The sequence below is a fragment of the Ostrea edulis genome, chromosome 2 (assembly GCF_947568905.1).
Source record: "Ostrea edulis chromosome 2, xbOstEdul1.1, whole genome shotgun sequence".
NCBI classification, from domain to species: Eukaryota; Metazoa; Mollusca; class Bivalvia; order Ostreida; family Ostreidae; genus Ostrea; species Ostrea edulis.
In genome coordinates, this window is record NC_079165.1 from 22,763,146 (window position 1) to 22,789,368 (window position 26,223).

General features: G+C 35.4%; 1 protein-coding gene across 2 annotated transcripts; it reads right to left on the minus strand.

Annotated features, from left to right (window-relative positions):
• Window positions 1-2,515: 2,515 nt before the first annotated feature.
• On the minus strand, window positions 2,516-25,660 carry LOC125679356 (uncharacterized). 2 transcript variants are annotated; one of them, XM_048918519.2, is made up of 20 exons: window positions 24,431-25,660; window positions 23,808-23,947; window positions 23,470-23,595; window positions 19,350-19,576; window positions 18,336-18,611; window positions 16,323-16,385; window positions 15,274-15,339; window positions 10,523-10,597; window positions 9,929-10,144; window positions 9,215-9,424; window positions 8,508-8,717; window positions 8,064-8,333; window positions 7,536-7,718; window positions 6,665-6,925; window positions 6,436-6,564; window positions 6,117-6,350; window positions 4,766-4,967; window positions 4,281-4,379; window positions 3,976-4,077; window positions 2,516-2,950 (listed from the first exon to the last, which is right to left on the minus strand). In XM_048918519.2, exons 2-20 carry the CDS (start codon window positions 23,934-23,936, stop codon window positions 2,669-2,671), a joined length of 3,360 nt encoding a protein of 1,119 aa, XP_048774476.2. In that variant the 5' UTR covers window positions 23,937-23,947; window positions 24,431-25,660; the 3' UTR covers window positions 2,516-2,668. The 2 variants fall into 2 exon arrangements, with proteins under 2 accessions (XP_048774476.2, XP_048774477.2); XM_048918520.2 differs by lacking the exon at window positions 8,508-8,717 and having other exon boundaries at window positions 24,431-25,496.
• Window positions 25,661-26,223: the final 563 nt, after the last annotated feature.

Below are 26,223 nucleotides of genomic sequence, written 5' to 3' on the forward strand. Positions count from 1 at the left end.
TCACTGTAAACAATCTAATGACAACAGTTCTATAGCTGTATATACACCAACAGTTCTGTCTCTGTAAACAATCTAATGACAACAGGTCCGTCACTATAAACAATCTAATGACAACAGTTCTGTCACTGTAAACAATCTAATGACAACAGTTCTATAACTGTAAATACACCAACAGTTCTGTCACTGTAAACAATCTAATGACAACAGTTCTGTCACTGTAAACAATCTAACGACAACAGTTCTGTCACTGTAAACAATCTAATGACAACAGTTCTGTCACTGTAAACAATCTAATGACAACAGGTCCGTCACTGTAAACAATCTAATGACAACAGTTCTATAGCTGTATATACACCAACAGTTATGTCACTGTAAACAATCTAATGACAACAGTTCTGTCACTGTTAACAATCTAATGACAACAGGTCCGTCACTGTAAACAATCTAATGACAACAGGTCTGTCACTGTAAACAATCTAATGACAACAGGTCCGTCACTGTAAACAATCTAATGACGGAGGAGTTTCGTGGCTGTACTTCGACACTTGTGCAAATTGCTTTGTTTAATACTCAACATAGCATGTAAATATCATCAAAGAAGGACGCAGGTTTCCTTTCAATAAAAGTTGATAAAATATAGAATTGGTGATTGCTTTTAGGAGTTATGACATTGATTACTGTTCCTCATCTTCGCCCTTCACAAAGGAGAGTGGACGACGATGGACTCAATTAGTTCCATCATACAAATTTGTGTCTACAGGTAAAGGAAGTTATGACCTGATAACAATGAAATAAAACAAGACATTGGATTTATCAAACAGATGTATTAAAAGATATTTCTTGTAAGAGCTCCTTATTCAACATTTCCATGAATGTTTATCAATGGTTCTGAGCAGTAAGCATTAATACAAAAGGTAGCCAAATTCTGGATGGTGACTCAAAAAGTGAAAATAAGGTTCGATACCTTTGTGGTTGACAAGCCGAGAACGATTAGTAATGCATTCCATAAATATCATATTTACTTGTTTGTTCGATACATGCAGGACGCATGTATGTTCTATTTTCAATTTGGTCAGTTATTTTGCAGATACACGTATATTGCTAATTATGTTATGATCAAAACAATAATCTTTGGATTATCTGAAAATAAATAGGAAGAACTTTTATTTTTAATGATAACACGTCTAAACCATCTAAATACAACTAGAACTGTCCTAATGGGATTAATAATCCCCGCGGCGCATATAAGATGATGGGAAATATTTAATGCAAGCACATTGGATATTTTCACATTATCTACAGGGCAATCAATTTGAATTTCTTTCCACTTCTTCAATTCCTGATTGACTTATGAGCGTAAAACGGTATTAGAAATAAACTCTGGACAAATTGTGTCTATTACTACAAGTACAACCAAACCAGAAAATGTACGTAACTTCCATAACTGTTAAAATATTTCAATGAAAATAGAAGATGCACAACTACATTATATATATAAGATGAGAATAAAGTTTGAATCAAATCTGTTCAACGGTATTAGAATTAAACTCTGGACAAAGTGCGCAACCCCCGAAAGGAAAAGAAAATGTGCGTAACTTCTATAACTGTTAAAATATTTCAATGAAAATAGGAGATGCACAACTACATAATATATAGATGATGTGCATAAAATTTGAATGAAATGTGTCCAGCGGTATTAGAAATAAACTTCGGACAAATTGCGTCTACGGACAAACGGACGGACAAAGTGATTCCAGTATACCCCCCCCCCAAACTTCGTTTGCGGGGGAGTATAAATATCGATTACTATATCGACAGGCCTACTATCATTATCCATAAATACAGAGTTATCTTTATTCCAAATAGTTTGTAAGAGAATTGGGTACTAATACATATAAAGCATTTTACGTTTCATTTTATGATAAAACGAAGGAATATGACTGAAATTAGTTTTCTTATATTTCAAAGGTTCTTCACGGCAGTGCAATTGATCTGATGGTTACAGCACTTGTCTGTAGCTCGGGTTTTAAAAGTCCGCATTGTGTAATAAAAGAAAAATTAATGTCAAGAGTTCAGCATTGTTATCTATTGATAAAATAGACAGCCCAGTCTGAAACGAAATTTAAGAAGATTTTTCTCTACAGGATGAACAGAAACAAAGGTGTTTATAATAGGGAGTGGAAAAATAATGTCAAAGATTTCGGTTCAATCTTATAACATACATTTGTAGTATTTTAAACACATGTAAAGTACACTCAAATTCTCTATATTTACTTATGGAGGGAAAGAATGAGTATAAATTTAATATATTTACCATTTGAACGAGAGTGCCCAGCACGATATCTACATTAATGAAAATCAGTGTGAAGCGAAATTTCTAGCATTCTCAGTTTTTTGCATCTCAATAGGAAATACCTGGGTTGCAAAAGAGAACCCCCAAAATAAAGAAAATATCATACATTGTATTATCAATTCTTGATCACCAAAACGGGAGAAGACGAAAGAGGCAAGGGAATTAAAAAGAAATATTGGTTTATTTCATGCCATAACAAAATGTCAAAGTAAAGAAAATAACAAAACATTGTATACATAACAGCAACTATTGCATAATTTTGGCAAATGATATTATGAAGGATACGTCCTAATACAGATTTATCAAAACACACAATCATATACATTGCACCACGCCTTTGCTCAGCAGGTGCCCGTCCTTGAACAAGTATAATGGGGGCCAAACCAGGAACTCTACAAACTGCCCGGACTGTGTGAACTGTTTATAACGTGTGTTGTCACAAATTTCGCCGGGTTTGACATTCCACGTGACTGCGAGGGGAGGATCTTGAATGTTCATGAACCAGCATAGCTCTACAGCCTTGGCAATGAAGTTAGCGCAAGACGATTGCTGAGAATCGCTGAGTGCCGTCCGGCCGTCAGGCGTGTCGTTAAACAGCTGTAATGAAATTACTTACAGGTATTACAATAATGCAATGAGCCAATTGGATCTATCTATCTATAATAAGATGATCACAAAGCCGATTCAGTACATTACTCGACTAGTTTCTTCAATTTCAGGAGTAAATGGATATTGCTTAGTTACATATTTTCATTGTTATTTACCTTTTGTAAAATGGACTCAACAATAAATTCTCCACTCAAAAATTTATCAATAAAAACTTCTGCATATTTCATTTTTGTAGGATTTATAGTGTGACCATAACATTCAATTCGAAAATTAGGAACATCCGATAATTTTTCTGTTTTTCTGAATCCAAACAAAATGCATTCAATAATTCCCAAATATAAAGATAACTGAGTCAATTTGAATGTTGCTTCAAAACATTCCCAAGTATTTTTTTTTTGGTGTTTATTTGGGGATTTGTGAGAGAATAAGATAGCACTATCATCTGCATATAGAATAGGTTTACAGTCATCATTAATGCTGGAAGCTACATCCTTGACATAGATTCGGAAGTTTTATTCTCCGTTGCACGTGTCTGTCTAGACCAATTGGATAATGTGTTGTAAAGATTTATCATATTTAAGTATAGATGTTTAACAAATGGCCGTGAAGATTTATATTTAATGTAGAAATTTATGGAAAAATACTATCCAATAAGTGGTGTTAAATCATAGTAATTATTAAGTACTTATCAAATCATATTGATAATAAAGTAATCCATGGTTACAAGTATTCATTAAATCGCATCAATAATTGTGTAATTCATTGTCAAAAGTACTTGTTAAATTAAATCAATAATTATGTAATGCATAGTTACATGTACAAGTCATTGTTAAATCACATAAAAAAAATCGAGGAATTAAAGTTCTAGCTCTCATCTGGTTTTATCTTAATTGGTTACTACATGCACAGTCGTTTAACAAAAGAGTGCAAATCATGAGATATTCCCATGAAACAGGAAAACCCACACAACTCGCTCGTTTCGGAGGACTTGAACGATTTATTCCTGTACATACCTTACGGACAGCTCCGGTGGCATGGACAGCGCACGCCTTCCTGACGTCTTTAATTGATTTTGTGTCCTCTTTGGATAGCTTCTTAACACTGGACAACACCACCTGAAAATGACAGATATCTAGCATTTGATATAACCATACGTATGATAAAGACAATTTGTCAGAACATGTATACGTGCGAATGTCACTAATTTCATTCTAACGGTCTTGAGCGCTATTGTACAGTCTTGACACCTTAGCCTGGTTCCCGAGCAAGCACATCGGAAGGCCTCGGGAACCAGGCCATCTGACACCTCTGTACCCACCGTCTGCCTTGTCCTGCCTGTCGTGTGAAGCATGAGGAGAACCTTTTGAAGTTCTGACAACTGGCTGCTGGCGGCCACTTTACCGAAGTTAAAACAGTCCTACACAAAAATTGAAGAGATACTTACAGCGTATATTTGTTTATGACGTATGGTTTATAAACATTTAACTACATCTAGTTATATTTCAGGAAATACATAATATAGTTGCGAACTTGTTAATCACATCGGATTTACTGGATTTTTGATAGAGCTACTGAATGATTGTATTCACTAGAGTACCAATTAATGTTGCTGGTAAAAACACACCTTAAATAATATATTGTGTCGTCATTCGATAAATGTTATCTTTAACCATAAAATGAACATAATTCATATCGACTGAGAAAATGTTATGGAATTTCCCAAAGCAGTGCTATATTTATATCACGGAATCATAAATCATAAAGAAACTGAAAGTGTAATTCGTTGTTTGTATGCACAGAAACCTTGAGAATCCTAAGCAGGGTGTCTACAGCCTCTTTATCACTCATATGGTACTGTGTAGTTAGAGCTTCAAACGCGTCGGTCCACTCGTTGTCGTAAAGTTCCGAGAACTTCTCGGCAATCTTCGTAGGCCGGTTGACGTCACTCAAGTCAGCCACGGACGGATTGGCATCGGTCAGCTGAGCGCTGGCTACCGAGCTCAATCTGGAGATAAATATATACTAATTAATATCATCATCAGCTGTAATAAGACTTATATGTATGTTCGTATCTAGTCAGAGATCTGTCAGTACCCAATTATGTGATTCTGATGGAGGGGCTTACAAAGAAGTGTTAGCCTCGCAAAATAATAAGTACAGATGATTAGAAAAATGTACACATCTATAGATCAGTCACTGTTAAGTATCTAATGACGCAGCAGTTTTATAACAGAACCAAGAGTTCAGTACAATTAATGTATACTACTTATCCTGAAAGAGTTTGTCATTCCAAGCACCGTGCAAAATTTATTTAAAATATCAGTAACCGATGTTAATATTCACTTGGTAAAATGAATATACATGTATTCAATCTCGGAGACGTTTTGTTAGATTTTCATGGTGAAGGACTCAGACAAAATACACATAGATTACATGACTCACCACAACGAAGAGACAGAAAATATCACATCAAGCACAATGTAAGTGATGGGGACTTTCATATTAACCATAATGTAAGTGATGGGAGACCGCCCATCATCAACAATGATATGATAGGGAATCTCACATGAGTTACAACGAAGTGATGGAAAATCTCACATTGACCGCAATAAAGTTATGGGAAATTTTACATTAACCATAATAAAGTAATGGGAAATCTCACTTTAATTACAATAAAATGATGGGAAATCTCACTTTAATTACAATAAAATAATGGGAAATCTCACTTTAATTACAATAAAGTGATGGAAAATCTCACATTAACCACAGTAGAGTTATGGGAAATCTCACATTAACCGCAATAAAGTCATAGGAAAATCACTTCAGTGCTTTTTTGTGCTTATCTGGAAAATGTAGACTTAAAAATGCTATACAATATTGGGTCCTTTTTAATGAACAATTTATCATATGGTATCTGGCTCTAACAATACCGCCACAATTTCTCTGGGTCATGATACTCCCTGCGATAGATAAGGAACCTTTGTGTCATCTTTTAACTTCTATTGCCTTTACACTACAAAATAAAGGTCATAACACGAGGTGGGATGAACGGTGGAGAGACGTGACGGATAAACACACGGTCATGGTCATTCTAAATACCCCTAACATTTTTGGAGGATAGGCGGTTAACATCACATATCCATCTCACAGCTACCTGGTCAATAGATTCTGGTTGTCCTTGGACAGTTTATTTGTTTCCTCTACAGATTCTTTAAGTTTCTTCTGTAGGTCATCAACTCGAGCTTCATATGTGTCCTTGACCTTGGTGAATTCCTCCTCTAATTCTACCAATTGCGCTTTGAGTTGGCTTAAGCTCGACTTTTCTTTGTTTGCATTGTCTTCAGCTGATTTTTTGTCGGTTAAAGCTTTAGCTACCTCTGTTTTCAATCTTAAAAATAATGAGGATAATTAGATATTCCATGCACTATTTTTCTAATTAAGATAATCTAATTTAGATGTGAAATAAGACATACTTTTCACATTCTATAAGGGTCTGTGCCAGCTTCTCATCTCTGTCCTTGACCTGCTGAACCAGGTGCGTTCTCTCTACTTTCAGTTTGCTCTCAGCGTCAATCACAGTCCCATCTTTTTCCTTTAGTGTCCTAAATGCAACACACTCAATGTAAATGTAGTTTATATTTGAGCCAACGTTTAAACAATGATACGAAATAATACACCATCAATTATCATGCATAAGCTTACGCGTATAATGTAGAGTTTTCTCCCTTGAGTTTGTTGAACTGTCTAAGGATCTGATCCATGTCCTCCTTAGTGTTGGACTGTGTCTTGCCAGAGCTAGACTGTTTAGGATCTACAGTCTTGGTATCAGGAGTAGCGCTGTCAGCTTTATCTCCGCTTGATGATTTGGAGGTGGCGCTGTCGTCACTGACAGTGACATACTCCCATAAGATGTGAATATCCTCCCGGAGTTTATCCAAGTCTGATCTTGTTTTCTGGATAATCCTAGTAATCCCACAGCACAATACAAAGAGAAATAACTCGGCTAAGTTATAATGCAGACGTAACTGACAGAAAATTATACCGTCAGATCACTGTGCGCTTTGAAAATCAATGTCTAGAATCAGTATTATTAGACCATTTTTTTCAGATGCACCTCAAATAATTTTATTATACTTTTATATCTCGGTCAGACACCCAAGAATCAAGAACGATTGAATTTGCCTACATTGATGAAATCACTAAACAGGCCTTTATATAATTATGTTAAGAATGCACTCTGCGAACGGCAAACAGTCTATACTATATTGAAATTGACGTATGTAAGTACATGTAGTATAACCACGATCTTGGAAATTCATTGTTGGGCTGATGTTGAATGGTCTTATTACTAATTACTAATATTCATTTAGTTGTTTTCTGATATTCACGGGGTGTTGTTTTCGTTGTTCTCGTCAATATGGTGAGGGTTTATTTCATTGTGTTGGGGTTTTTTTTTTGTCGTTACTGCAAGAACCTCTCCACAAATTCAAATCCTTCGCGAAAAGAAAACGTGAAAAAGCAGGAAGATACAAATCTTACAAACCATGAAAACATCAAATCAGCTGTGACTTACCCTTCCTTGATATCCACTTCCTTCGTCTTACCCTCCGCCCCGGATCTACATACTCGGACCACGTGAGATACATTAGAAGTATCTACGTCACGAAGTGACACGCCCAAAACTTTACAAATTCCCTCCAGATCTTGCTTGGTCTTGGTAAATGACTCCGATACTTTCTTTAGAGAGTTTATTTCACTGTATTAAAAATATATAAAAGACAAATGCATGAAAATCGTGACTTTATAAAGAAACTTAAGAATATTAAAGATCAGTCTCAAAATAACATTTTCATATGTACATATCTCTCTGTGTGTAAATTACTAATTCTAAATGGTGGCTAGCAGTATCAAGTTAAAGAGGGAAACACTTAATTCATAAAAGATTTGCAGTAAGATTTTACATACATCTAGTGTTTTCCTTACATCTATGTATATGATGATTATATCTAGTATTTTCCAAACATCATATGAAACATTATAGTTTCCCCAGACATTCTGTACGTGAGACAAAAGATGGTATAACCGATATTTTCACACTAACCTGACCATTTGTTTATTCTGTCTCTGAATCTGTACAAATCCTATCTGCACAACATCGAGCTTCTTAAGCAGCGTGCCACAGGACTCAGACACGCCCTCGTAACTTTGACTAACAATTGACAGCTGTCGCGTGGGAGTGGGCGTGTCGCCGTGTATATTGTCGTCTGTGTAGTTAGGCGTGACATCCGCATCTAAGTTCTTAATGCGACTTTCCAGAGCCACTAGATCGTTCTCTAAGTCCTTCAGAGACTTGTCTTTTCCTCTTGATGCACTAAAAGTTATACACGTTGATATTTTGTTTCAAAATAGCCCAATACTCAAACTTGCAGTCTTAGTACAGGTGTCAAAATCAAAGGTTAGCTTGAAGAACAGAAGAAAAAATACTTGCATGAAGAGATGAGAAATTTGAAAGATAAAAAGAATATGAAAATGTTAAAAGATTTACCTAGAAGATTCATTAATATAAAGGCGTAAGTGCTTGAGCATGTCTATAGATCTAAGATTAGAGTTGCTTCGTGCGGACAGAGTGCTTTGACTACGTTGTGTGTACGACTGTAGTTCTTTGAAGGAGGCCTCGATTTCAGAAACCAGTTCAGTCAGCAAACTACCGGACTGCCTTAGTCTTACGAGTTGTTGGTCTTGGTCGTGTATAGTCCTAAGAACCGTAAGAAATATCAGAAGAAGAAAAAACCCAAAAACAAACAAAAGAAGGCTCCCATTATCCACAGAGAATGGTTATTACTTGCAATGCGATGAAAGGAAATTTAAACATTAAGAACAAATTAAAGACTACAATACCTGTATACCTATATAGGATTCTATATTAATTGTGCAGTTTACAAAACATCAAAAGGTCGAGAAGTACGATTTATATTTAAGATATTTGCTCTCCTACAATAACACTCGTGAATATATCAAGATCTGAAAGCATTTATAGATATATTTAAACCTCGATGGTATGGTCCACTCTCACTTATTTCAAAAGAGATTAATATACAAATACCACCCACATCGGACAAATAATGAATAAAAACATCGATCTGAAGTCATGAAGAAATCTACTAGTAAGCTTAAAGTTTAAAAAAACGTTCCTTCACCAAAAGGAGACTATGATTGAAGATAGTTAACAAAGTGTCCAACTTAAGCTCTCACCTGTCCTTGACCTCTATTTGTTGGAATCGGGCAAGGACATGCGCTTTGGTTTCCTCTAGCATGGCCTTTAAGTCCGCTATAGAACCGGGGTTATTCGTCACCTTCTGTTTATTTTGTGAAGATGTCGAAAGATCGTGACAGAATCTGGTGATCTCCTTCTCCAGTTCTATATAATTACTTATCCAGACAGATGCACCATCTTCCATTCCTCTGAAAGTATTCATAGCGCCGGAAATGCATGTGTAATTACGAATCTACTACGTAACTGAACAAGAAACCAGTTTAAAAGATTCTCATCAACTCCCAAATATTCGAACAATGGACGGATATGTTTTAAGATCATGTCAGGTTTTTTTTAATTAACACTATTGACACCCCATAGTAACGCAAATATATGATATGGAACTCCTCCCAAAAAGCAAACTTGACAGTGTATAGTTCCAAAGAGACAATGAAATTGCTCCACTGATTAGCTAATTCACTACATGTTATAACACACTCTGTTCTTAGTAAAATTCAGAAAAATATGAAAATTTTGTAAGATGAACTACAAGTCCTTAAAGTCCTATAATATTGGAATGAGATCCGACAGAAAGACCAAATTACTTTATAGTCACGTGAGACTTGTGGCACCATTAAAGTCCAAACCCTAGTATCATTCTCCCCCTTTTAACTTCCGATTTCATCTTACTTTTGCTAAATATAACCCCGTACTTATTTTTATCTTGGTGGCTCTGTAAATCCTTTGCTGCGACGTCCAGTGTTGACAGCAGTTCTTCAATGTTGTAAAGCTCGGTTTCTGTCCTGTATCGGGGCCTCTTTGATATCTTAACACCGGAAGTTAAACCCCCCAGCCGCTGTATTTCTTGCTTCAGCTTATTTAGATCTGTCCGCAGTGTGCTCTCTGCATTCTCCTTCTCATGTATTGTACTGTTAAGTAAGAAATTGTAATCATGTAATGTATTTGGAGCCGTCCAATGTATTTTTATTGTACTGTAAATGGTTTATCATCATGGAATGTATTAGAAAACATTGATATTCCCACGTATTATACTGTAAGTGGGAAATTGTAACCATGGCAAATACTAGAAACCATTAATATTCCCTTGAATTGGGCTGTGATGAATTGTAATCACGAAATGATTTAGATTCCAAATAATGTCTGGTATTGTACTGCAAGTGGGGAAACTGGAATTATGGAATTGGTGCTATCGATAATTCTTTGTACTGCATGAGACGCTATTTTCAAGGGTCTGTATTAAAAATACAATTGAATCAGAAAAGATTCCAAGTAAACATTACGAATACCTTTCATATTTTTTCTTCAGATGATGTTCAAGTTCTTTTAATTTCGTTTCAAAATCTTTCTTCTCTTCTTGATATCTGAAAAAATTAAATTAAAAATTCATATCTCAATTATAATGATTAAAATTTAAAAAATCATTCATACCTTGACGTCTCAGTATGAGTGAAAAATTCTCCATGAGACGTAATAAAACACTGAAACAAACAAGCATTCATACGCTGGCTACTAGTATTTTATCGCCGGAATTTCACTTTGATATTTTTTTAGTATTCGTTATTTGTTTATGTATGGCAGTTTAATATCGGAGAAATGGAATCACAAAGGGAAACGCCTGGTCTTGAAGAGAATTTAAAAGTGTCATGAACAAAAATCAGGACGTTGTCACGCCTTTGTTACGTAACAAGATGACACTTTACACAGGTGTAATAAGTATTAGAAAAGTCAGCAGGTATTCTTGTTAAGGTAGAATGGAGTGCAGTTTCATAGATTATACTAAGAACACCTCTTGCACAATTATACAAAAAAAATATTGGACACCAGCAGAAGATCAAATGACAAACAATTTTCAATACCCCCTTGGCTTTATCCACAAAGGTTTAGTTACATTGTGGCCGATTAATTTATCAAGGACACCAACATTACAATATTTACTTTTCTCTATCACTAAGTAACATTCTAGGAATTCTGCACCATAGAAGAGATGTAATGTATCCTAAAAAGAACTTATATGATAACCAATACTACATACACAATTAAGACTAGAGTGTGGCACCCTTAACTTCCACATGTTTCACAAGAATCTTTATGACTCAATTTTCCCCACTTGTGGTTCAGTTGAAACTACCCATCATTACCTTGTACAGTGTCCAAATATACTATAGTACGTATTCTACCACGGTTATTGCAAAGACCTAAGGAATTCCGCGGACATTATTCTGCGATTTTCCTTCACATGTACAAAACAATTGATACACATTTCATTTGCACTTTGTGTTTTGCTAAAACAACAATAAAGTTAATAACTGATAATTCAGTTTCAAAATCACAACAATTAATCAATATATGTTGCAACAAAAAAAATGACTGAAGAACATTATATAATATAAATCAACCGACTGCATTCCGAGATCGATGCACATGTAAACATGTCGATGCACAGACAAGTTAGCCCTCTTCCACCTGTGTAGTTTTCTTGGACTGTGTATTCAAAACCGACATCAAACTATACTTGAAATATTTTTCAAAATAAGTCTAAAAAATCTCTACCATCTCACTTTTATGGTCAGCACCCCCCTCCCCAAGAAATGTACGCCTAGTCCTTTTCGGAAACTGATATGACGTCACAGTGACCTAATCCGTTGCTGTACAGGTAAACGATCAGCTGTATATTTCTGAGCCGTAGTAGAATTCTTGTTTTCGTCTCGAAATGTTGTTTGAAATGTATAAGCCTTGCCTAACGCCTCGGCTTTTATATTTCAAAACAGCATTTCTCGACCTCGGAGGTTATCTAGAAACATACACGAAAACGCGATCTTATTTCTTAAACATGCACTTGGTAGACTTACACATTCAACTAACGTTTATTTATTGCAGTATGGCTATAATACGATTTTAATGACACTCAAAATCACCAGATTTGTTCAAACAGTACAATAATTTATCCTGAAAATCATTGACAGTAGAGTCAAGAATAGGTGATGATAACGAACAGTGATCAATATCATACTCCTATATAGAGGAGGCTTGGGCAAACACGGACTCCTGGACACACCAGAGGTGGGATCAGGTGCCTAGGAGGAGTAAGCATTCCCGTCCACCGGTCACACCCGCCGTGAGTAGTATATCTCGATCGGGTGAACGGAGTAGCCCGTATATTCAAAATCAGTACCGGTATGTAAAGAATGGTCTCAATTGGTATGCTTGATTGATTGTATATTGTTTTACGTCCCTCTCAAGAATTTTTCACTCGTATGTAGACGTCACCATTATCGTTGAAGGGCTGCAAAACTTAGGCCTATGCTTGGTGCTTACGGCATTTGAGCAAGGAGGGATCTTTATCGTGCGACACCTGCTGTGACACGAGGGTTCGGTTTTTGCAGTCTCATCCGAAGGACCGCCCATTTAGTCGCCTCTTACGATAAGGAAGGGGTACTGAGGACCTATTCTAAATCGGATCCCCACGGTTTCAATAGGTATGAAACATGTCAGACATTTTATCCAATGACAAGTTGCAGTGATAAATTAGGTCGTTATAACGATCATAAATTTTGCCAAATGCTGACTTTAAACTAGACTGTTGAAATCCCTGTAACATCAACTTACTGTCAGTAGCCTGCCTCGATTTAAAAACTGATCATACGCAGAACAAGCTCTTGCGTATCAAATCAGTTGAGAAACATAAACACCATATGCAGAAGATAATGGGATATTGCTACATAAACATGAGGAAAATTTGAAAAATACAAAGAAAAAGTCTACTCTGACACCTATATAATCCTCTTCACTGGGTATTCCCACCCTTATTTTCACTCTCAATTTCAATTTTTTGGTTTTACACTGTTTATTCTGACACAATGTATATTCCAGCAAAAGATTGTCTCCTAGTGCATGTCGGATTAGACAGGTTTCACTATATTAGTATTCTACATTTCGTATTTGTAGAAGTTCAAATAAATAAATAAAAATCAGCTTATAACTTCTGGTATGTTTCAAAATTAAAAATAAAATTCTTTCAAAAATCTAATATTGGCTTCATTCTGAATCGAATCATATAAATTTCACTGAAAGTTAATAACTTTAATTAAGCATCCATGAAATCGATAATTTCAAGAAGTTGCGTTTATGTCTATATTAGCGCATGTAATTTATGTCTTCCTTAAACTAATCTAAGCTATACAAAAGGTAATCATTTATATATATATACCTATTTGGAAAGATATTAAAGATGTTTCTGATCACTTAGCACGACCATTCTAGCGTGATCCATCTTAATTTTAATGACCAACATTAAATCACAGAATGACTGAAGATAAGCATTATACATCTATGAAAGCAAGCCATTTAATTCAATATTCTCCATAGAAATAATTTATATGCCAATCTATTCCGATACAAAAGCATTGAAAAAATAAGTTATTCATTTAAAACTAGTTCTTTGATGTAACGACGTCACAGAGGTGCTCTGCCCTGAGATCAGTTTTGATGGGCATGATTAACCCACATCAAATATTTGGAAAATGAATAGAACATCTTCAGCACACCATTAATAGAAACCCAAGAAATAGATGTTCGAATTCCTTGAATTATTTGAATTATTATGACATTTATAAATTCTACTCATATGAGTTTCCTACTCAGGAAACAAAATGCATTAAAATCATGACTCTATAATTACACTTGTTGGGTTCAACTTCATTCGAAACACAGTAAGAAACTCCTCGTGTTTGCATTTATAAAATAAATCACGATCCCTTAACCATTATGTTAACGACACTCGCCACTACTAAAGTTTGGTGGGTTTTTTTCCCCCAAAAATGATGAAAATGAAAACTAAATTTATGATTTTTATAAGTAATTTATAAGTAAAATGAATACACCTTGCCGTAAGGACTGTAATTAATTTCCGATTTCTCAACTTAGTCCAAATCAGGAGGTGAGGGGGGGGGGGGGCATTTATATAGCTTTATAGAGAGGGGTAATATATTTCCACATTTGAACATCATGGAAATTTTACAAGTCCATTTTTAAAGGAATTTTATATCTATACTTATTACAACCAAACTAAACCAAAAATATAATCGACACATGCATCCATCTTTTGGTCTGCATCAACCTCGATTGAGATCTTTAAGACAGCTACAAATGTAACCTTATGATTTGTAAACTTAAATCACATGAACTAGCATGTAAATGGTTTTCTTCAAATCATGACCATGTAGTCATTTAACACCTAAAATTTGCAGTTCTGTAAATAGATTCACACGTATGTATGTATGTTTGTCTGTCTGTCCGTATGTATATCTGTCTGTCTGTCTGTCTGTGTGTGTATGTATGTATGTGTATGCGTGTGTGTGTTTGCCTGTGTGTATGTATAAAAGTGTCTGTCCATACGTGCGTGCGCAAGTATGTATATGTGCATTTACGCTCATATATGCACACGTATGTCATGAACGTGTGAACAATGAAAGGTGGATTTGAATAATTTGATATATTTCAATAATTTAAAACTTTGAACTCTGATTAGCTAACAGGTCAGATTCATCTCAGGTCAGAAACATGTTTCTTGCTCGATGGTGAAATTGGCAACCACCTTTATGAAACGTGATATGTCAAAGGTTTGTGAAAATGTACTGGATCACAAAAGACGTGGAAAGATATTATCAACAGAGTTCTGCAAAGTAAGATAAAACGAAGGCTTTCTTATGATGACAATGAATCAATAAACCATTAAGTTCAATAGTCGGGTATATACGCATGGTTTGTATTGATTTACACATAAAACTGTTTTGAATCATCTCATGCATTTAATACTCAAAATGCGCAAGGTGCAGAAACTAGTCAAACCTGTTTGTCCGTGGATAGCAAGCGATACGGGATATTTCGTTGGTTTTGTTTTTGGTTTTTTTTTTTTTTTTGCTTTTTTGTTTACAAACTCTGAGTATTTATTATTGAGTAATTAATGTACCGAGAATGAAATTCTGTATTGCTTCTCCTTAAACATCTGAAAATGAGATTTCCTTGATTTGATGCTCACCTTTCTTCTATCAGTCCCACGTGGCGGCCTTTTGCTTTATTGGTGATAGAGTGGACCCCCCGTAATCTACAAATGAAAATATAATACGGCAGGTTAAGACATTTTCACGATATTTCATTTTCGCAAGTCTAGTATTGTCAATTTATACGCGAGAAGAAACTGTCGGGATCGGTTACTTTTATAGCATATAGAAACTATATTCGCGACGTTGTCCATTTGCAAAAGTACGCGAAAAATAAAATCTTCGCGAGCAAAATTGGATTTAAAGTAAGTTTCATGAGAATGATATATCAGGTCCCCTTTAAGTTGTCTTGTAAACCTTTGTTACAATCATATATTCATAAAAAATACAATATTATTTTTGATCATATGGAAGGTATTTTATTAAAAGACCAAAAGTTAAACAAAAAATTAAGAGGAGAAAATGAACCTCCATTCTGGTAGTTCTAGGTCGTAAATATATCATGTTGAGTAGATGACGAAATCATTTGGTCTAGAACAACTGGTGTTTCTGATATTTACACAATCCTTGTGTTTTTGATAGATTTAGTGCTGTAATTTATGTCTACCGTTTGTAAATTGAGTGATTAGGAATCCTTCAGCGATAAAACATGCGATTTCAAACACGTCACGTCCTCTGAAATCGCCTTGGATTGGCAATAAGCGCAGTGCGTAAATTAAAGTCAACGAGTTTTACACACTTTTACCAAAGTTACTTTAGCTAATGACGAGGACGGAGCAGAATTCATAGTATCTAATCTGTCTATCAACCTATGTTTTATAAAACATCAACAAACAAGAAGGCTGTATTTAACGTGGGTTTGTCTTCGTACACATGCATCATGTACATTAATTACTTTTAAGATTTTTTTTTTATTAAGGTTTGTTTGTTAGTTGTTGGGTCACTTTATTTCTGATACGTTGGAAAAACATGCACAAAACATCGAGTATCCCTGGTACATCACATAACTTCTACTCTCTCTCTCTCTCTCTCTCTCTCTCTCTCTCTATCTCTCTCTCTATCTCTCTCTCTCATTATAAATACTTGCCTCTCCAGTTCTTTTGATTGGTCCGATGCCTGAATTTTGTACTTCTGAATCTGAGCTTGTAAACTGAAAATAATGAAACTGATAAGTGATCTTTTGTCTGAAGGTCTTTGCAAGTAGGATATAGGATAATGCACTGTAATTATAACGCAGACTATATACAGAGGCCAACAGTAATCTGTTGTTGCATAATAGAAGTACATTAATAGGAGTACATAAAGTCATGAAATGTCATCGATTTTCCGCTTTGGAATAACTTTTTAAAACTTTTACGTTCAGCTATAGAAATATAAAGAAATTAACATCGAACCATTTAACATTTAAGTCCATTGCCATTGAAATTGTTAATTTAAAAAAAATAATCTATAAAATCAATATTATTTTTATTTACTGTGTAGTGAATTTATGAAATCAGATTGGAAAAAAAGAATGCCTATTGAATTGTCCCTTTATCTAATTACAAAAAGGTTTCTAGTTCTAGATATGAAAGTATGGGAAATCGTTGAATTATGATACATGACGTCATACACGTAAAATGCAGGTATCAAAGCGGGATATTAATTGACTGTGCACTTTTCAGTCCTATAAGTCTCGTATTATAGCAAAAGTATTCTATCCCACAATTCCATATTTCACTTCCTTGTTTATGAGCACATTCTCGTTCTATGAGAGATAATTCCAAGTTTGTGGGATTTGAGCTAGCGGTTTTTTTTTAATCGTCTTTTTTTGTTCGTGGGAAATTGAATTCACTGGTATGTCTGTGCCATTAAATAAACGAAAATAACCTCCCTGTGAATATATGTGGTACTCGTTTATCATAGGGTTGATTTAGAAGAATCACACTAAGAAAATAAATATACGAAAATGATTCTGATTTTCAGAAGTCACAGAAAATACGTAAGTAGAATAGGCATTTTGAAAAAAGAGACGGACGAGGCAGATATACAGAGTTAGAGACGGACGAGGCAGATATACAGAGTTAGAGACGGACGAAGCAGATATACAGAGTTAGGTAACCCCTTTGTTGGACACGTGTCCCGTTTGGATTTTTTTCTTCTCTCTTTGGTTGATTAGTAAAGTTCATTCCAATCCGATTAGCTTTTGTATATGAATAAAATTCAATAAATGTTTCAACACTCAGAATGTAATCTACATGTACAATGTAAATCGCTACAAATGTAATTCGCGTTGATATTGTTTTAAAGAATATCATTTATCTTTGTCGAGTCTATAATTTTCGCTGATGTCCTGGTCATATTGATATACTCACGTTCACACAATTTCTCCCCGTGCATTGGAAAGAGAAATATAATCAATAATGACAAATTAAGACCATAGAATTAAGATCCCACGAACATTAACCACGAAAATAAGCGAATATTCAGTACGTTAACCCGCTGATTGTCGGTTAAGTATTCTTGCACTAGTTTCTGATAGCGACAAATATGAAATGTTTGAAGCAGATCAAAAATGGGAACCCTTTGTTTGCCGGTTCGAATGTATATGGTGCAAGTTTTTAAGTTTCTGATATTCCTGTACATTACCTGGTATTTCCTATTTAAGTTTCTGATATTCCTGTACATTACCTGGGTATTTCCTATTTAAGTTTCTGGTATTCCTGTACATTACCTGGGTATTTCCTATTTAAGTTTCTGATATTCCTGTACATTACCTGGGTATTTCCTATTTAAGTTTCTGATATTACCTGTACATTACCTGGGTATTTCCTATTTAAGTTTCTGATATTCCTGTACATTACCAGGGTATTTCCTATTTAAGTTTCTGATATTCCTATACATTGTCTGGGTATTTCCTATTTAAGTTTCTGATATTCCTGTACATTACCTTGGTATTTTCTATTTAAGTTTCTGATATTCCTGTACATTACCTGGTATTTCCTATTTAAGTTTCTGATATTCCTGTACATTACCTGGGTATTTCCTATTTAAGTTTCTGATATTCCTGTACATTACCTGGGTATTTCCTATTTAAGTTTCTGATATTCCTGTACATTACCTGAGTATTTCCTCGTTTTGTTTTTCTCTTCTCCTCTGAAGTTCGTCCTCAAACGTCTGCAACTTCTCCAGAAGTTCCCTGACGTCATGTTCCTCACGTTTGTGACGCCGATGGGGACTAGGTGACCGCCGAGCGTGACGAGGTCTGGTAGTCGTGTGTTTGGCGTCAGCTTCTTTGGCTAGTTTATTGATTTCTAGATGATTAAACAGTCGGGAAATTGTCTTATTCAAAGATGATAGTTCTTCCGGTCCTGTATTCTTGGGCTGTGATCCTTTTCTGAAATGGGGAATAAAATAAAGCAGAGTTAAATGAACTGTGTACACTTGTTGCCATGCTTCTCTACCATAAGTAGGTATGAAGTTTGGACTTGGGTCACGGTCAGTAGAGTTTGGGGGTAGGGTTAGGTTTTGGGTCACGGTCAGTAGAGTTTGGGGGTAGGGTTAGGTTTTGGGTCACGGTCAGTAGAGTTTGGGGTAGGGTTAGGTTTTGGGTCACGGTCAGTAGAGTTTGTGGTAGGGTTAGGTTTGGGGTCATGGTCAGTAGAGTTTGGGGGTAGGGGTAGGTTTTGCGTCAGGGTCAGTAGAGTTTGGGGTAGGCTTAGGTTTTGGGTCACCGTTAGTAGATTTAAGAGTACGGTTAAGACTACTTAGGGGTTGGGATAATGTTATGGTTAGGGTTACAGTTAGTAGAATTAGGGGTAGGGTTAAAGTTATGGTTAGGGTTACAGTTTGTAGATTTAGGGATAGGGTTAGGGCTAAGATAAGGGTTGCAGATCGGGAGAGTAAGATTGAGGGATAGGGGATAAGGTTAAAGTTGGTTTTTAGTTAAGAATATATTTATGAATAAATATCAATATTAGGTTTTATCAACATGCTTTCTAATTATCTCAACAAGCAAAGATATACAGAATAGGACAAAAATACTGAAAAACAAGGATAAATTTAGAAAATTTGGATCTAGTCTTAATCGTACCACCAGTGTCAAACTTTAATTACAGTATAACTTTGTACTCACATCTCCACGGGCGGTTTCCTGGTGCGTATAGCTGGCGGAGCGTCCGGTTCTATGGTGGGCCTCTGGTATCCGGGACCGTTGGCACGGAGTTTTTGACGGGCGTAACTGTTGGAAAGTGTTACCGTGACAGCCCGTGGGTTTGAGTGTTTCGAGTCCAATTTCCCTGGCTGTAGTGAAACCTTGGGGGATGGTCGAGCTTTTGGGGACGATTCGACAGTTCCTAAAAGCTATAACGTGATGGTCTTTGTAATTAAAGGTGAATATCATGACATATACTTGAAATATACGCAAGAGCTCATCAGCAGTAAGATACCCAATCACCGATCTACATACTTATCATTTAAAGTTCATCGCTTTATGGTACAATTCTCATAACTTTGAAGTACATTTTAAAGGACTTAAACATCTTATCCTATAAATATAAGAAATTTAACTAAGTTCTCTATATACACTTTCATGGATTTTTAGAAATAACACGTTTCCTAATAAATATTCCTAGAGGCAACGCGGTGCCCACCATTCCTTACTTCTCAGAAAAGGAAAATCAAACTGGCAATGGAGACCAACGTTAAATACCACCTTTGTCACAATTTGCCTCTAAACTTACAGGTAAAAAAATCTAATTGATTTCTTATGGTATTTTATTAAAATTTTTGTTGTTGTTAATTTTAGATTACATAAGAGTTTTGATGTTCAAATTTCTAAAGAAAAAAATCCTTTTTCGAAAAATTTAAAAACTATGTTGGAAAAATTGTGTATGTATATTTATATAAACTCACGTAAGATTTTATCAAAATCCTTTGGCGATTCTATTTCCATCTTCGCTAGCCGAGTGTCCGATTCGCTTACTCTTCTTCCTTCTCATCTCCCGGGAGATGTGAGTAAGCGAATCAGACATTCGGCTAGCGAAGATGTTCTATTTCCCTACCAGGAAATTTACTTTCCCCATGGAATAAATTTTTCTGTGGGAGATTTGAAAAATGTCTATATGATTTATGAAATTCCCATTGATTGCTTTCAGAAATTAAATTTAGTACTTTTTTCAAAGAGACATTTCGGACCTGTCAGATGAGATTCACCTGTGAAAAGGGTGGTTTTGAAGTCTGTAACTTTCCGAGAAATAACGGATTTATGGGCACATGTTTGCCACGGGAGACTTTAACCAGAGAACATGTTTCAAAATCACAGAAAAGATATGGCAATATGAATTTAACACAGGTTTCCTGGCTACATGAGCAGCTGACTCCATCTTCGTGTAAAAAACAGCCGTGAAATCTTACACGGTGACCAATGAAATCTACAGTACTTCTGTATCATTTTGATGCTTAAAAGTTTTATATATTTAATCCTATAACGGTTTTTCCCATTTGTTTTCATTCGAGCTTATGAGAAATCAAACTAAAAGATATCAGTCTATTGCTGAAGCCTAAACAAGCATCTTTACCACTCCAAAAATGAATCTTTTTAAAAACTGTTTATCTGCGTAATGACTGTTGGATAGAATCCTAATAACATTGGTATTAAAGTTTTAATGGATTTTAAGATAATTTCGTGCTCTTTCTTAATGTAAAAAGTAATATCAATAAAAGATTAAATATATTTTTCAGGAGATTTGACTTTTGTTTAATATGAGATTAACTTTACGGTAGAAGCAAATCCCCCGAATTATACCACTGCACGTGACAAGATAGATGATTAAACTAACAAAGCTCGATATCATTGTCTGTGGGTATCTCCAAGCTCGGGACAGGGTCGTGGTTAAAATCGTCTTAACTTGAGGGGTATCATTTGATGGATGATGATAATGACTTATCAAAAACGCGTTCATTTTGGATTTAGAACAGAGAAAAAAATGCTGCAGGTGAAGTTGGACTCATGGGCAAGATGGGTGGAACAGCGAGAGCACGTGCAGTGCAGGTGCCAAGATTCTGAGGTAAGATGTATTCAAGAGAAAACCCTTTCGTGCATTGGAGTAGCGGCTCGCTACTTCTTCTAATTAAATATTGACGTGCCCACATAACATGTTATCATTGCTGTATCAACATGCATTTCTGAATGTAGAAAATGGGAACCAAACGTAACGGTATTTCAAAACTCTTAACCAGAAATAGCAGAAAGAAAATAGCCTTACTTAGAATTTCTGATCATTTAGTAACCAACTGACAGACTGTTTCCAAGTCACCATCGTGAGTACTTAGACAATATCCAGAAACTCAATAATCAATGACTATTGGAAGAGCCAGCGGGACCACGTAAAATATTGACACAAAGTCATCAAATATTTATCCTAATCATCATAAATATTCCATCTGAACGAGAGAGGCAATATCGACAGCTTCAGCCAAAAACACCATGGTCATGCAGTGGCCATTCATCACGTAAATACTACAAACACTGTCCAAAAACAAAACCAGGAAAGGTGTTGTCCTACAGGGCACCTTGAAGGTCAAATATATCCTGGAATATACCTGTACAATGGTCTCTGAGACACAGAGATTCAAAATTAGAAGGTAAATACTATGATAAAGTGTTATAGGCATGAGGAAGAGCAAATGTTATGAAAGGGTCTCCTTATTCCTTATTTCATTTATAGAGAATAACACATAATAGTCTAATTGACTAATTAACTAAATTCTGAATATAATCCTTTGGATTTTGAAATAGGTTGTGGGGAACCTCAACATAAGATTTTTCTCTACTGCAAAATATCGTTTTGATGTTTTTAGGTACTGATTCATACAAATACTTTCCTAAATGAACTCTACGTAATCATGATATTGAATTTCCCATAAAATCCGGAACATTTGATCAAATGACGGTCCTTGAATCTCCGAGACGGATTTTAGTACTGAAAGGTCTAGTAGCTAGCAGTGTGTGCATCTGTTTGGAAATGTGCGAGGGTGACAACTAAGCTCTTTAATATCTGTATTTACCTGGCAATTCTCAACAACATGCATGTCGAGTGATATCTAAACACTGTGTAATAAAACTCTAACAGCTTAACGTGCCTCACTAACAAAATCTGTCGATCTGGATTACCATATCTATGTAGCTAGAAAAAATGGATCCAATCGAACAGATCCTCGATCTTTACATTAAAATCAAATGACATCGAGGTCAATACAACATAGCGGGTATCTGCGACTAGTTTCAAATTTCACACCCGACAATTTTCAAAAAAAACCAATGGCACAACTTTAGAATATGTATTTTATGGAAATGTTAATAATTTCAAAGTCAGCTAGATGCTTCAAATTACTTGCTTTCAAGGAAGACCACTTTTTGTGATTTTCTCATCATAGATTTGAATAATTTTGTGCTCGATGGTAGCTGCTCCTATTAGTTTTATTCATGAACGTGCATGCATTTAATGATTAAAAAAATCATTTCATTCTTCGATTACACTGTACCAACCAATGGGTTGATAAAAAGACAAAACCTCAAATTGGAATTCAAATTCTTATTTCAAAATAAGTAATTTATCACACTGAACGGTATAAGTATAGGTCTATGACTTAAACAGGCTACAGGGAATCACAGAGGAAACGAAAGGGCGCATTTAAACAGCAATCTCTTTATATTTTTTCTTTCACTTTTCTGAACTTACTTTTAAAACATTCAGGAAGATTTTACTTATGCAGACATCCTACTATTTTTCACAAAAGATCATCCGAAATTTAAATGAATACCTGTTTTATATGAGATTTAAGGCGAACTGTTTAGAAAACAGTATGGGACTTTTACAGTTTAAATGCCTTAAAATCACCACAATGTGCACGGTTTAGACCTTCAGCAATCCAACAACATAAAATGTCAAATGTTAAAGATCTTCATCGATTGGTTTTTATATCTGTTTTGTTTCCGAAATTTGTATGGTAATAACATTTTATGACCTCTCTAGTAATCAAAACACATTAACATTGCAACAGGAGGTCATCTCCTATATATTTCATGAAATGCTATTTTCTAACCATTTTAAAGACCTTGTTTGTCTTTTCGAATTCCTTTCAACATTGTGATAGATATCTGATATACTGTTAAGATACTAACAAATAGTAAGAAACCGCCCACCCTCTCGGGCCCGTCACTGGTAAAAGCAAGTGAAAAACTAGGTGCAAACCTCGTTAATCTCGGTTTTGGCAGATTCAAATCCAACCTTCACATTCTTGTAGGACCCCTCATTTTTAAGGCTGATTTCCAATTTCTTTAAGGAGGGACTTAAATCCACTGTCTGACCAGCCTTTACCTGCCAAATGAAACAAGTTGAAACTTCACATAATATTCCGCTATCAATTTTCAAATACTTTGGTCACATATTTATCTTCACTCTATTTAAAGATCTTCAATACACTCTAAATGGTTCAAAATATTAATACAAATATTTCATCTCTTCTTTTTTTTTGGGGGGGGGGGCTATACTGTACTGGTTATCAACACAGTGACGGTTAGTCGTTTTACTTTGCTGACGGCGGCTCTGAATCCCGAGAATGCGTCTGAAGTGACTTTGGAATTGAGACATTTTTTGTCTGTTAGAAGTTTCTCCAGTCTATCCTGAACGTCTGACAATCTCTGCGAGTTCACCGTCATTTGGCTTGGATCTGGAAAATTAAAAAACTCATAAAAACTCTTGAAATATTCCGTCAACAACTGTCATACTTTATGATTTGGATAAAAAAAATATATTGCGTTTTTGTCTGCGCAGCAGCTTTGAGGTGTGAAGCGAAAACAAAATCGTGTAGGTTTGAAAAAATAGAAAAAGTCGACATTGAAATCCATTCTTTCACATACATGTACAGAAAAAAAGCAGGTGCGATTCAAAGCCGGCAGCCACACTGTTGAATCAAGACTAAATGCATTGCCACCACAGGTACTGGAGATAATTTCAATCACTACTATAATTGTCCCCTAGGTATCTCGGAGAGTTTACTTATGATAATGAAAGAGCATTGATAGAGATTTTACTATCCCACTATAAAGATATTACAGATGGTTATCTGAGAAATATACTACATGCGAATTCATACTATTCAATTACAGGCACCTATAAGTTTACAGTTTTATCCCGTGTGGCGCATTCTTACCTTACAAAAGTTTACATCCACGGAATTGCACCAGAATCCAAATTTCCAGTCATTTACAATAAACGTTTGTTCCCCGTTTGATGACACCCCAGGGTCCTGTCCAAACGTTTTATGGAGATTGAAGAATCGATTTAAAATTGAAACATTGTAGGCCTATTTGTAATAAACTGACTTCAAAACGACTTCGGTAAATATGAACTACCGTAAAACAAACACGTAATCGTTTCCGAGTAAATGTCCCGAGAAAATGCTCTCCAAATTGTTACATCTTCACCGTCAATGAATGAAGCAGATTCTTCAACTGGGTCATGAAAGTGGTAGATGTCCGTATACCCGGTATGCAGATAGGTTTACTTTGTACAACAGGTGCCCGAAACATTCAACAACAGCCTTGAGATGTCACAGTCATTGCAACACAGAGAGGCATGGATTAATCCCGATCTACCTGTTGGTCTGTGGAAAACACACTGCGCATTGTGTTGTGAAAAGGAAATTATATACAGCACATAATAGAAGGCTGGCGGTTATTGGAATTTAAATTCACTTCAATTAAAAACCATGATCGTTTCAATTGATAATACACAACTGTCAAAGTTAAGAAATAATCTGAAATCACCAGATCTCAAAAGCAGAGGCTGCCCCCCTCCGAAACGTCCTGCCGTCTAATTACGAATATCTTGGGAGTGTTGGTAATTTTTCTTGTTGATGTCGTATACTAAAAGTTATAAAAGGACGCTATCATTTCGAGTCCTTAAACAAATACCTTGTCCGTCACCCAAGGTCCCGCACTGACTTAATTATATAGACATTATCTTCGACAAATTTCTAAAGCAAATACAGAACGAATTGGAAAATTCCGCCTTTTCATCTGTTAGTGTTGGAGAAGTAGGACTGTTACGTTATACTCAGAAGCGGCAAGTTGTCTTACTCTCAGGTATTCAACGATTCCATACTCCCAGCTGGGACAGGTGTAAAACACGTGTCTTTTTCTGCTAGCGGAGAATCTGCGATAACGGAAATTCTGTGTAATGCGGCCAATGGAAGTTGTCTAATGGACCAATGAATATTGCATTGAATAGAGGCACCAAGCACGCGGTATATATATGTCCGATCGAAGAAAATCGAAGCTGTATTGAACTCAAGAAAATACGAAATAGGGTGGTCTTTTATATACGTAATATACCTTTCCGCGAAATTATTGAACATATTTAATAATTTCTGGAAGGATTAAATGTGTTGCTTTTGTGTTCATTTAGTTTCATCTCGACTGTATTTAATATGAAATGCTTGTTAATTTTATAAATGTTTTTCTCCCTCTTTGTCGAGAGGGAGGAATTCAAAAACTCGCATTATGTTAATTTCATTGAAGACGAATCTTAATCTCTCTATGTGATCACTTTCTTGCCCTATTTATTTTTCCAATTTAAAGGTAATATTTTTGTATAGAAAAGATCGCGGTCCATTGAGATTTGACATAAAAGACCGGATCGATAATGGTTAAAAATCTGGTATCACACCAAATATTAGAAAGTAAAATATCATAACAAAAAAAAAAATCCTTTAATAGTTTTCAATTCAAATGACGCTGAAATATCGATCATTTTATTTTGGAATTAAAGCGGAAATTTAAACACAATGAAATTTAAATGAAAGTAAGATGAATTTGTAAAACACAATGAACCCAGCCCTGATTAAGTGCTCTGTTGACAAGTCGACCTTGAACTGAAAGTAAATTTCGACCTTAACATTTGGTTCATCAAGTGTGAATATACTCTACTTTGTATAGTTCAAAT